Raw genomic sequence first — 14,180 nt, forward strand, 5'->3', positions numbered from 1 at the left:
GCTTGTTATAAAGACTTGAGTAGTGGCTGAAAGGATCCTCATTATGCCGTGATTTATTGTCTGAGTCCCTGTAGTGTAAGATTGCCTAGGACAGCAGAAGTTATCATAATATAAGAACATTCACTTGCAGCCTGACTGCTTATATAATTAATCTCCATTGAGACATCCCCTCACTTAACACCAGCATCTTTCCCTACCCATTGCTTCACCATCCTTGTCTGTTGGCCTCTCCTCGATTGCTGAATGCTAAACATTTGACAATACAATGCAAATCAATTGCAGTGTAAAGTTCAAACCTTGCAAAAGATGCAGGATTTTATGAATATGATTTTGAAGAACTGCTTCAACCCCCTGCAAATGCTATAGACAAAGGTTTGCCAGAGTTAGGGCTGATAACTACTGAAGAAGAAAACTTTGGGTGCTTTCAAAAGAAGAAACAGATTTTTAAAAAAAAAAAATGACCCTCTTTTTGACTGTGCTGTGAATGTCAGTATGAATTAAGGGATACTGTAGTGTACTCTTGCTGGAAAAATTACCCTTCCCCCTAAAATAATTTGATCGATGCATGCATTCTTTATGCATCCTAAATATTATTGAGTGATTATAAATTTTGTTCAGTATAAAATAAATAATATTCACATTCTTTAGTTTTAGTTTTGGGGTAACAGTTAAATCAATTCTTTATTGACCATTCTCTATGAAATTTGGGTCTACAGTTACGTTGAATGACTTAAAGGTCATTTAAGTGACCTTTCCCTTGAAAATCTCCTTGGTTTACTAGGCCTTCCTCTATTGTCTATCATGCTGTGTTCAGCTCCCATCTTAGTTAGCAAGGCTTCTAGTTAGGTTCTGAGTCACTAAGCCATCCAGCAGACTGTAGCATCTTTTGAAGATAATTTCTCATCTGTTTTCTGCCATTTGCCTTTATATGGTGTTTGTTGTGTTGGTTTTGCTGCTCTTTCAACTTCTCTCTGTTTTCCTCTCCTACAGCTATGTGTTTTGCATTTGAAGACCATCATGCTATCAGGGTACATGTATTTAGCATGTTGATACAGCATGTTCATTCATTTGTGTGCTCATTTTGGTATGACTTTTTATTATATGAATAATCCATGCTTATTGGAAGTAATTTGACTGTATTCCCAAGTACCCATTTATGGAAGAAAATTGGAATCACCTGCAATCCCACCACCCAGAAAAAACTAGTAGTGATGTTTTGCTAATATTTAGAAACACCTGATGTTGTTTCTAAAAAATCGGATCATATACTACATGCTATTGTTTAACCATTTTTTGCATTCATATTGTAGTCATTTTTCTATGTTGTCGAGTATACTTTTTGCATCATATTTTAAAATATGTGGAATGACCCCTTAAGTGGCATAGGGTCATCACAATAGAAGGGCTGGGGGTGTTGTTTTTACCTCGTTCTCCATGTCAGGGGCTATGGCTTCAGATATCCCTGGGGCAATGTTTAATAATTTGTGATAAATATCAGACAGCATTAACGACGCTCTAACCTAGCCTAGGTTGTGGTCATTTTTGAGGTCAGAAATGAATGTTCTCACACTCCTGTAGTCAGCCTCGGCCTGAGCTGCTCACCAAAGCTGTACTTCATTCCGTTCCAGGACATCGTCTCGGCTCTGGAGGACCGTCTAAGGCCCCTGGTCCAGGCAGAGTTATCTGTGCTCGTGGACGTGCTCCACAGACCTGAGCTGCTTTTCCCGGAGAACACAGATGCCAGGAGAAAGTGTGAAAGCGGTGGCTTCATTTGCAAGTAAGCAGCCTCTCACTCTGGGGTGGTCGACTGTGGAGCCCTGCTGACCAGACAAAGTACCTGTTCATTAAGAAGCAGATGCTGGCCTGGTTTTTAACTTTGACGAGTACAAGGTCATGCATTAGAGTCCTGCTCTGACCTTTCTAAAGTCTGTGGGTTCACTCGTACTTCCTGACACTTGTTTTGCGTGAGAATTTCTCCGATCATCTTCCGTACCATAAGCACCAGCAGGGTGTCCACCGTGGGCTGGAAGGGTCGTGACCCTTCTGCCCTCAAAAAGCTCAGACGTACCAGGATCCCACAGTCTTTTCCCAACATCTTTGTAACTTCTTAGTTTATGCCTTGAGGCATTATCTGTAAGAAACAACAGGTTCCATCAGTGGAAATCTCCGTTTGATTTTTATCCTAAGGTGGGTTGGTTAACTTGAGAGTGGGCTCTGCCTCAGAGCCCCTCCAAGGACCCTGAGTCCCTCAAAGAACAAGACTATGGGTTAATGAACAGTGTTTATTCACCTTAATGATCATCCTCATGACTTTTTTTTGTTGTTGCTGTTTTTTAATACCAGTGGCATATTTTAACCATGTTATCAGCACCCCTTGCTGCGTAAAAAGCCACACTCTATATAAACTAACAGGTTTGAGTAGGTTTGAGTGGACTTCTGTACTATTTCTCTTCCCCCTGTCGTCTCCCCCTCTTATGTGATAGACTCCTGCCCAGGGTGCCCTTTTGCTGTTACTGACCAGCGGGTGTCACTGTTGAGACACTTTAGAGACCAACTGGCAGTTCTCACTACAGTGAATGCCCCGAAGCATGTCGAACCTGTGAGCCTTTGATAAATATTTGTTCATTAACTGACTACTTAAAATAAGTTGCTTGTGAAGTGATTGTTTGTTTAATTCAAAGATCATTTCAGGGACCTAATGCATGGTTTCCCCTCCATTCAGGTTGATAAAGCATACTAAACAGCTGCTAGAGGAGAATGAGGAAAAACTCTGCATTAAGGTCCTACAGACCCTCCGAGAAATGATGACCAAAGATAGAGGCTATGGAGAAAAGGTACTGCATTTTATGCTCTTGTCAAGACAAGATCTTGCTATTCAATTGAAATGGGATCATGGGTTAGAAATCCGATGTAGTTCAGGCGTACTGACTGAGGGGACTTATTACTTTTTAAAGCTAATTATCCTGTCATAAAAGGTAGCTAAATCATATGTCTTCTCTTCTAAAAATCACATATACTTAGATGTCTTATAGGCTGCTAATGTTAGAGAAATAGTAATAAGAGATTTTGTCTCAATTCCCGGCATGAGTGCAAACGCCTCTTGTGTATCAAGGCACGCATTCCTGACTGGTGGGTTCCAGCCACGCATACCTGTGGGCCTGCTTGGTTCTTTCTGGTGAGATGTTGCACAGTGCTTCCAGTGTACTGAAAAACTCCCTCTGGGTCTAACTGGAATTAGGGCAGGCAAACATATTACCCTTTCTAGCTCAGACTGGGACACGGGCCGTCCCTGGGACGTGCTAATTTCCTGGCATAGGCAGTGAGCAAGGATGTGCAGAGACCACTCCCCACACTTTTGATTTTGGTCCAAGTGGGATAAAAACAATCACATTGCCCCTCCTTTCTACCCCTTCCCCACCTTAAAAAATTGCAGGTCCTGAATTTAAAATTCCACCAGTTTTCATTTGAAGGTAGTGTGTTCACTAATGGACTCCTAGCTACTTTCGTAGCATTTTCTGAGCAGGTAAATGCACTGATATCATTGGTTTGTCAAAATACCCAATAACTCATTGATTCATCTCTGCGAAGAAGCCTTGATAATTAAATCATAGTCTTCTTTGTCAAAGTGGGTGGTGGCAACCAGGTCATTTCAAGCATAGGAATCTGTAGGGATCTTGATTTCTGACCTAAGCAATATCTTATGCAAATATTAGAATAATTTCACATGTGAAAATCTTTGGGTAAGAAAAGTAAAACAGCAAAGTACACAAGCCCTTTTGTAGTATATACATTCCTTCCTGTCCCCAAATCACACGGCTTTGAAATGTCACCGAGAATTTTAAAAATACATAAATTAAAGGGTGAATGAATGTGGACTAATTAGGAAATAAGTATCTATAACTCAGTAGGAACTTTGAGGCGATAGCCTACAAGAAAAGAGTTTATAAATATAAATGGTAGAGGTGAAGACCCCTTGTACAAATGAGAAAGGATGAGATGTCCTTTTCATACAAGCACCTATAGATACCTGTGTGGATCTTGCGCTGACACACAAGGAATAGGCAAAGGCTAATAGCAGAGAGGACCAGACAAATAAGCAGCGTTTATTTCACAAGATTTTTATTTTTCTTTTTCTTTTCTTTTTTTTTTTTTAAGATTTTATTTATGTATTTGACAGACAGAGATCACAAGTAGGCAGAGAGGCAGGCAGAGAGAGAGGAGGAAGCAGGCTCCCCGCTGAGCAGAAAGCCTGATGCGGGGCTCGATCCCAGGACCCTGGGATCATGACCTGAGTTAAAGGCAGAGGCTTCTTTAACCTACTGAGCCACCCAGGCGCCCCGAGGTCTTTATTTTTCTTAAAGTGACCTTTAAGGAGTATTTTTAACATACAATTCTAGTTACAGAAATTCACTCTTCATAATAAGATAAAATCCACCAAAAGGGCCATAACCAGCTATGAATGTATTTGCAGGTTTGGGGGCATAAAACCTGATTTTAAAAGGTGGAGACCAGTTTTCTCTTCTTTAGAAGATCTGTTCATTTCAATGACTGAGATTTTTATAGTAAACGTGGTGTCTACTCCCACGAACATTACAAGTTGTGATTATACTTCCATTTCTCTCAAGTTTTTTTGTTTGTTTCTGTTTTTAATATCATGGAAAGTGGAAAAAAGCTGGGAGTCGGGTCTGTTGCTTGGCATCCACGTACATCAGGGTCTTTGAGCCACATGGAAGATATGCTTCTCCCCACCAGTTTTCCCTGCCTGTTTGCTAACTGGGAGAATATCAGAGACCATGGGAGATACTGGATCTGAGATGTTGTAAAATTGTCTGTTATAAACCTCACGAAAAACAGTAGAGCCTACAGCTTTAAGAGGGCAGGAGGTGGAGGTCACTATGAAAGAGTAAATTGTCACAGTTTAGAAGAGGTTCTCAGGCCCTGGCTCACAATTTTTTCTTTAGCTGGTGAAGGAAGTAGCCACACCCAAGCAGAGACAGGCTTAAAGGAAAGATGGCATGTCTTTCCAGTCTGGCTGGGGCTGTCTTCCCCCTTCACGAAAGTGAAAATACCGTAGGCAAATGTAGGTCATGCAACCAAGGAAGACATTCCAGAAACCCATGTTAGTGAACAGCTTCAATACCTATGGCACATACTTAGAATGCTTCTGGCCCTATGCTTTGTGGGAAAATGCTACTTAACTATTCACATTAATTGAATGTAAAAGAGTTGGTGCTGGAGAGGGAGGTTGTGCTAAACTATCTCTGTTTCTTCTGATCCGGTAGTGGGTATTAAATTTGTCCTGTTTTATTAAGGCTTTTTGAAAATGATTTTGATGATTTGCTGGCTCTTCCTGTTTGACTACAAATGCATGATGTATGGGGTGGGCCAGCTCCTTTAAGGGTGGAAGGAACCCAGAGCCAAGAAACTAACCTTTCTCAGGCAAACCAGTTGGCTTTGGTTGATAAAATAAATGAGGTGTTCTTTGGACTGGTTGCTCAGGGCACAAGGGCAGGTGTGAGGTCATTTCCGTCTTCCTGGCCCAATTTTCCTATTAGCTGTCTCTTTAGTGGAATTTGTCCCATGACTAACACCCTCCTGGGATGTCCAGAATTGTTCTGCCTCCCTGCCCTATCCTGAGTTTTCATGGCCATAGTCTGGTTTGGCATCACTTTGTCCCACTCCTCTTCTGCACACTAGGAGGCCATGGCGGAGAGCTGAAGAGACTTACCAAGGTCATGTGGCAAGTGCCCGACAAGATCAAGACTGAAAGCCAGGGTCCCAAATCCCAGTGCACTGCCCTTTTGTCCCACCCCTCAGGTGGTGTCCACCCTACCTTTGGGCCAAGTTTTCTTGTCTTCTAAGCCATACTCCTTAAAGAGACATAGATGCCTTTATTTGTCTCTGTTTTCATTCAATATTTAGGATTGTCAAGGTCACAGATGAAAATGAAAGTTGAGATAGTTCTTTATTATCCTGTTGAAAAATGTTGAGACATTAGTGTGCTTGCATAGATCTACTTGCCTGAAAAAGAAAAGCTACTGCCACCCATATTACTAGACAGATTAAAATGTAACAGAATCACTGTAACACTGACTTACATTTTTAAAATGCATTATGTACCCATTAGTGTCCTAAAGTATGTCTTAAATAAGTCACATTCTTTGAATTCTTATTATATGCCAGCCGCTGTACTAAACATATGTATTGCCTTACATCAGGTCAGCCTCAGAGATAGCAGTATTGTTATTGTTTTATACATGGGGAGAAAACTTAGGCTCAGAGAGGTTCAGAAACTTGCCTGAGGCCACACAGGAATGGAGGAGCCAGGAATTCAAACCTGAACACTCTGGCTCCAGGGTCTTCTCCACTGTATCATTGGTGATTGACAACATCTGAATGTTTGGAAGTCCACCCACAAGTGTAACATTTGAGTTTCGGTCATGTTCCATCATTATGTAAATGACATGAACTAGTGGCTCTGACAGCACTGTGGGTAGCAAAATTTAAACATCAGCTGAGTTGTGATGTCTCACCTAATTGAAAACAGTCTCCACTTGATGCCAACTGGCTGTACAAATTACGGTTGTCCCAGGGTCCTCCACAACCTGTGGTTCTGGTCAGGTCCCAGAAGAAAGCCTCAAATTGGTGAGTAGCCAGTGGTCAGTCCTCTGTTCTTGGTCAGCTCCCTGATAGGTGCCTTTCTAAGAACTATCATACAGGAAGCCAAGCTCAAGGCTGCTGGAAGAAGATTATCGCAAAAATTTAATCATGCTCATTTAGGAATTTTAAAAAATCATCTTTATTATGTCTCTAAAATGCAAAGGAGCAGCAATGAGTATTTGCCTCTTAATATAAATATTAAAAATGATCACCAAAATAACGATGAAATATGTTTTTGTGTGATGCTCACCTCTTGCTGTCCTTTGTATTCAAGGTTAATAAACCTTAAAATGATAACAGGACTTTACAGCTATTCTAGCAGTGCCTACTAAACTCTGCTTTTTAAAAGAAAAAAAAAATTTTAAACTCAATTAGCCTTAGTACATCATTAGTTTTTGATATAATGTTCAATGATTCATTAGTTGAATATAACACCCAGTGCTCATCATATCACATTCCTGTTTTTTTTTTTTTAATTTTATTTATTTCTTTGACAGAGACAGATCAGAAGTGGGCAGAGAGGAAGGCAGAGAGAGGAGGAAGCAGGTTCCCCGCCTAGCAGAGAGCCCGATGCGGGACTCGATCCCAGGACCCTGAGATCATGACCTGAGCTGAAGGCAGAGGCTTTAACCCACTGAGCCACCCAGGCGCCCCCACATTCCTGTTTTTAATCCAAAATTAAACCATGTCTTTATTGAAAAACAAAAACAACTTCCCATAGCTAAACATCTCCAAAATTGAATCTGAATCTCTATATAACTCAAAGAACATCTAAATGACCTTAGACCTGGCTTGAAAAGCGAGCATAGTTATGTTATATGTTATATATTGGCTTCTCTGTCGTCTGTTGTAGGTTTTTCTATTAGTCAGAGAGCTTTGAAAAGAAATTCAGAAGCCAAGAATTAATATAAAAGGTTATCTCAGAACTTATTTAAAATCTATTTTGTCTTCTGAATAGTAGTAGCTGTTTTACTACTAGAGAATTTCTGACCTCAGGTTAATGTCAGGGTTTTCTCATACAAATCGACAGTAACCTGTTAATTACCAATGGTTCTTTTCTCTAGGTGAATGAACTGTTAGCATTTCCAGCTATCAGGATTTTTATTAAGGAACTTAAATTTGCAAATGTACTATTAACAAAGCATGATAAAAACAACTTGAGGATTATCTCTCACCTTTTAAACAAGCACAATTTTGAATAATGCTCCAGTTGTTTTTTTTCTTTTTCTAGAACTTGATGCTAATCATTTACTTGTTACTAATATCACTTGAATTGGCTCTAATCATCTTTGGGGGAAAATGTGCTTTTTTTTTTTTTAAGTCATCAATAGTTCTAGGATTTGGAGCTTCTGCTCTTAGGATATGTTGTCATACTATTTGCTGAAATGGAACCTGGTTCTGAGACCCCCAGAGCCCTATGGAATGGTAAAATGAATGGAAAGAAATAATTTTCTCCTAAGCTGTGTTGATCCAACTATATCATCCTTGGCTCTCCTCTTTCCCACCCTCTTCCAAATGAACATGGTTCTTGATTGGGTAATTGGCCCTTGCTCGCAGCTCAGTTCAAGTTTTCATATCTGTAAGAGAGGGGGGATGTGCACCTCTCAGCCCCCTTGGGTCAATGACCTGGAAGGTTTGCTACCTGCCAAGTGAACACAGTGTGGCAGCATCCTGCCCCATCCTGAGTGGCGCAGTGCAGAGCAGATGTCACTGTGAGCGGTGGTGGTCAGTGCCCCAGATCCCTGCACCCCTTCAGATGGCCCCCATCTAACAGCACTCCAAAGTGAGAGACTCCGCGCTAAGACAAAGTTTCTAACACTTCACTTGCTGATACTTCCTAACATTTCCTTCTTTTTCTCCCCTCTTTTTTTCTTTTCCAGCTCATTTCCATTGATGAATTGGATAATGCTGAGGTCCTAATTTCATTTTTTTTTTCAATGTCCCATGGTGATGTTTCCATGACACCCTTCCAGTGAACACTGTGGTCTGTCCCCCAGTCTCCGCAGCATCTAGTATCTGACTTCGTGTAGTGTGCCTTCTGGGCCTGAGTTCAGTCCTTTGTGTCTTGTCTGAGCATTTCCCACGAGTTTGTTTGCCATTTGTCCTTGGAGATCCCATCAGAATCTAGATAAAGATTTTCTAAACTGTGATAAGATTTCAATCATTCACTGTTTGGAATCTCAACTAAATTTGTTGTTGATGCTTGTCATTAACCTCTCTCTGCAACTCAGTGTTCATACTTAAAAAGAGCTGTTCTTTCTGGATGCAGAGCATCAATGCAAAAAGAAATAACCACATTTATATAGTTTGAAAGTGGTAAAAAACCAAAACACTGTTCTCTTGGTCCACATGTTGGAAGGTATTAAGTATGAGGGATCATATACAATTTTGTCTAAGTGCACTGTGAATTCCAAAGTGCTCATTGAGACTGTCTAGCCGCAGGTTTACAATGGGATTAAGAATATACTGGATCTGTGGCTTTTCATCCAGGAAAACTACCTAGAGGTCAGGAAATTGAAATGTTGTCTCGTGGATTCTCTGCTTATGTATCTAATTGGTTTTACTAACCACAGTTACCGTGGGGACCAATAAGTGAAGTCATTTTATTTGGGATTTGGGGGCCTCTGAAATATTGCTTGTTTGGTGAATATTTTTCATCATTCCCTGCCATATGTTTAGGTGTCAATGCATGTTATACAATTAAAGTATACAAATGAGGGAAATTGAGCACCCTGGGAAAACATTTTTTATTGGACTTTTAAAAAATCCCTTTCCTGCTCTACCTCTTTAAACATCTGTTACTTCCTTTGATAGACCAATTCATACCTCACTCTGGGTGAGATAGAGCTGCCAGAACGAATACATTTGTCTATTCTAATACCCTCCACCATCCTTTCAGACCTATTAAGAGATGGTTCAGATTTACTTAAGGAGAGTTTGAATCACAGACTGAAAACTGAAAGCAAGTGGTTCTGAATTTGGTTCAGTTTCCTCAGGAACGGAGCTCAGAGTGGTTAAGTGACTGGACTTAGCTTGCACAGCCGGATGGTGGCTAAATTGAAGCTAACACACTGCCGGCTCTGCTCCTGTCCTGGTGTGCTTGCTTTTCTACCACAATAAACTCTGGAAGCACGGACTTTTCCTTAGAGTAACCAAACTTGGACGGGGAGGAGGCCATGTCCTCTGGGATGCAGAGAAGGTGAGAAAAGGTGTTACAGTAAAGGCTTAATGAATGGCTCTAACTAGTGATTTTTGGCATTTCCTGGCTCGTTCTTTCTCTTCCTGGTTATTTCTGTGCCAGAAAAATACCTCATGCTGAATTTGCATGTTGGCATCTCTCATTCCTTTTATTTCTACCTGGAGTTGTATATGCCTCCCTGATTCGAACTTTTCCTCTGAAATACTGAAGTTGTGTTTCTATTTGCTTAAGTACAGATGAAGTCAGGAAAGGAACACCTTCCCTAATCAGAGTCCGCAATGTTATTAATATACTGTTTTGCACCATAGTAATCAGTTGATGTGTTTGCTTGCTCAAGATAGAACTTGGGTCTCCTGGCTGGGAGTTTATTGCTTGCTTATGGAAAGATTCCACAGTTGGAGCAGGTGTGTTTATAATTATACTCTAGGAAATAGAATACTGTCTGTTTATAAAAGAAGAATGTTCTGGCAGCCACTTGGATTCTTTGAAAATTCCCTGAGGAAGCAACTGCGGGTCCTCTCTCCGTTGTTACCCCTGGCAACTGTCAGAGCCCTGGGACACCAGCACTCCGTCCCCAGTCCCTCAGGCTCTCGGATCTGGTCCCCGAAGCAGAGATGGCTGATGGGCCTTTTTCATCAATGGCTGTTCTGGAAACTGCGACAGCTCCTGTGGTTTCTCCTCTACCAAGCCTTTTGTCCGTGTGTGCTGGTGGAGACCTGCAGCCCACAGCTGGGGTTCAGCAGAAGCTTAATGAGAGTTCATGCTGGCCCATGATACAGCCAAGGCCTCACACCTAACTTGCAAACCAATGTGGAATTCTAAACATGGTGGGGAATTGCCCCTTAAATAGTGTAGGGCGTATATGCTGATCCTCTGAATCCCTGATTGGGGGAGGGCCTCTCCCTTTTGGTGGTAGAGGCCCTTCGGACATCTCAAGGAAGGAGACGTGCTGTGAATGACTTGTGAAAAAGCAGAGTCCCTCTGTGTCTCTGTCCGTGCCCTGAGAAATCAGGGTGAAAGGAGAGAGAGCCACGGAGTCCCCGTAAGGAAAGGGAATGGTATGGAGCCCTCCAGCTGTCTTTTAGAACAAAAATCCATTTGAAACCAGGAAGAGGAGGTCTGGTTTCTTTCTCTCTTTTTCTTCCTTCTCCCTTTCTTCCTTCCTTCTTTTGGCAAATAGAGAGGCACAGTGTCTACCCTACCCCCTTAATTTTCTCTTTTACTTGGGGTGTTGGTTGATGGGGTACAGATTGAGTGCAGGGGATAAGGAAACTACCATACTTGGGTTGGTGTCCCTTCAGCTCACTCTTAACATTTATAGCTTGATGAATTGTTACATATGTATACACAGAAATCAAGATAGGATATGTTGCCATCACCCCCCCAAAAGTTCCCATTGCCTACCCATTCTTGGCTTTACATGGATATCAGTTGATATTAAAGATACTCTGTTATATGACTAATATTTGAAAACTTGTTACATTCCAGGCATGGTGTGAGGGGGAAGGACTATGGTGATGCCCCCGAATAGGCAGTGTCTGCTCTTCTGAAGTCCACAGTTGTGTGGCGGAGATGGCCAGTAGTACAAATAACTGTTCAGTGACAGCTGTCATGAGAATTGCCAGAGTGGAGAAGTACCTGGGGTTGGGTTATGAGAACCCATAATTTGAGAACTTCTACCTGAGTAAGGAGGTCACCTAAGAGCTTAGGAGGTCAGGTGAGAACAGGTGGGCAGCACCAGCAGCTTTCTAAACTGTCAAGTGCTGTGAATCACCTTTCTGAACTGTAAAGTGCTTTGCGAACCAAACCGTTGATTTCAATCCAGTATTCAAACCTGAGGTGCAGTCTGTACGACAGAACTGTAATCCGCCTCATTTTCACATACGTGTCTGTGGCAGGGAGCGTGGTGTGTTGGGAAAGTGTGTGCTGTAGCTCAGTGGGGCAAGCAGCATTTCTTCCTATTTGAGATGGGATCCCCATTTCATCACTGTCACTTGGAACCATGAAATCTCCAGCGCCACTGGTGTCAGCTAGCAACCTTCCTGCACCGCAACAGAAAAGCTAGAGTGGCATTCCCACTGGTTTAAGGGCGACTGCCTCCTGCTTCAAGGGAGCCCTCAACTCATCCCACCTTGAGCTTCTTCTGCAACCCAAGGATGCCACCCAAGGAGAACTCTGTAAAATTCAGGAGGGGGAGAAAAGAGAAACACAAGAATTATTCAGTTTCACCTTCAGGGGGCGTGCTTATGACATCGAACCCCGGGCTGGAGGTGTCCTACTTTTTTGCATTGCTGTGAACTGCTGGGTTTGGGTACCTGCCAACATTCAGGCGGCAGTTACATAAGAGCTGCTTTTTTTCCTGGAATTTAGGCTCACTGCTGATGTGTGACCTTCAGCAGTAATTGCCAATAAATGCAGCAGGGCTGTTTACTGTTAGACACCGGCAACCATACAGCAAGCGAGCTCAACTCCGAGCACACAGAAGCTGTTGCAGGAAGATTTTGAGGGATGGGGAGGTCGGTTGGGGGGTGTGTGCGTTTGTGGGTCTGTGTCTGTGTTTTGATGCTGAGATTATTCCGTGGTGACTGAAATTGTATAATTTAGTCAAGTCAGAATGCGTTTTTAAAAAATGAATTCTGCTCTTGAGCTCCGATGAACGTGTTCTGTAAAGGTGAAACTGCATCATCGGGGCTAAATTTTTACTTCTTACTTGGTTCCTAAAAACAAATGCCATTAATAAAGGGCATTGTGTTAGCAGATGTGAAGGTTTAAAATCGTTCTGCTAAAATGCTAGATCACATATTTTAGCTCAGTTTTCTTTAAAGCTTTCTGGTCTCTCAAGGTGGGTTTCAAAGGCTCAGGAAGAATGGGTCCCAGCAAACATATTTGCAAGCCTGTCTGCTGTTGGCTAGTTGGTTGGTTTCCCTCCTCTGAGGTTTTGAGTGGGTGAAGAGGAACTGGAGGCCAATTCACGGGTGCTGGAGTTCATACTTTCCCTTTGATGTGCTGAATAGGAGAGTCATAGTATTTTGTCGTTTCTTGAACTGTATTCAGCTTCTGCTGAGGATGGTCCATAGAAGAAGACCTTATCTTTCAGAGGAAAATTCTAGAATCCCATGGTTAATGGAAAGATTTATGTAATTGGCAGTGGAAAACAAAAGGTCTTGTTTTTTTATTTTATTTTTTTTATAAGGCTGTGGTCTGCACTATCCTTTTGGAGGCATACGTGAAACGTATGCATGCATGTGAACGGGTACTGTTGTACATACATACACTAAATAGTAACTCTAGGAAGACCAGGGGCTTTTTTTTTTTAAAGATGAGAAGGTATGATATCCTTCATTTATAGTAGAATTCTATCCTAAGATAAAATGTTAGGTATGTTACATGTTGTAAGCAAGCATGTCCATGTCTCACAAGCACATATTTGATACTACTCAAGTACCGTGGTTCTGGGGACTTGATTTGTGATCTCAGCCAAGAAGGCTGCTTGGGATTTAGTGACTTGAGATTCATTTTGAATTCCTACTTAAAAGCTAGTCAATTGACTAGACGAGGTGTGCAAAAGATTTCAATTGACACATAAGATCAGTAAAGAAATACAGAGAGGCAATAGGGTGCAATAGTGGATTTCCAAGTTCAAAACCAGGCGACATCAGACCACTGTTCATCACCTGCTGGTTTGGGAGGCTCTGCCTTGATTGGAGGTGTCAGCGCCTGGGACTAAGGTCAGGAAGACTTGTCCAAATTCAGACATGACCATTTTCTCAAAACATATACCTCTTTAATGTGTACTCATTAAAGATGCCCTTTCATGAAAAAAAATTAATATTAAAAATGTGCTGTGAAAAATCACTTCATTATTAAACATTGTGTTTTGGTTTGGGCCTTATATTTTGTATTTATGTAGCTTTTTTTTTTTTTTAAGATTTTATTTATTTATTTGACAGAGATCATAAGTGGGCAGGGAGGCAGGCAGGGGTTGGGGGAAGCAGGCTCCCTGCTGAGCAGAGAGCCCAATGTGGGGCTCGATCCCAGAACCCTGAGATCATGACCTGAGCCTAAGGCAGAGGCTTTAACCCACTGAGCCACCCAGGCACCACTGTAGCTTTTATCTTATTCGAACAATATAGCTTATTATAAATATGCTTCTGTTTTTCAAAACTTACTGCCATTAAATAACCTCATCCTCAAGGAAATAGAGCTGAAATCCTCTTAGAAGAAAGTACTGGTAAAGGCACTTGGCTTTTGTTGTTTTTGGGTTTTGTTTTGTTTTTTTGCCAAATCATGTGCCAGATATGGTTTGGGCTTTGCTATGCCT

At 41.7% G+C, this 14,180-nt stretch overlaps 1 protein-coding gene across 9 annotated transcripts in view; it reads left to right on the forward strand.

Annotated features, from left to right (window-relative positions):
• ITPR1 (inositol 1,4,5-trisphosphate receptor type 1) overlaps window positions 1–14,180 on the forward strand; it is a 327,143-nt gene that overhangs the window by 196,338 nt on the left and 116,625 nt on the right. For 6 of the 9 annotated variants that reach the window (XM_013054016.2, XM_004738411.3, XM_004738412.3 and 3 more), the window contains 3 exons: window positions 1,629–1,777; window positions 2,723–2,834; window positions 8,541–8,573. In XM_013054016.2, coding sequence (XP_012909470.1) covers window positions 1,629–1,777; window positions 2,723–2,834; window positions 8,541–8,573 — 294 coding nt within the window. The remainder of the gene's footprint in view (window positions 1–1,628; window positions 1,778–2,722; window positions 2,835–8,540; window positions 8,574–14,180) is intronic. The other 3 variants (XM_013054026.2, XM_004738415.3, XM_013054043.2) reach the window with 1 other exon arrangement.

Source organism: Mustela putorius, unplaced genomic scaffold (assembly GCF_011764305.1).
Source record: "Mustela putorius furo isolate JIRA1106 unplaced genomic scaffold, ASM1176430v1.1 tig00003850_pilon_pilon_pilon, whole genome shotgun sequence".
Taxonomy (NCBI): domain Eukaryota; kingdom Metazoa; phylum Chordata; class Mammalia; order Carnivora; family Mustelidae; genus Mustela; species Mustela putorius.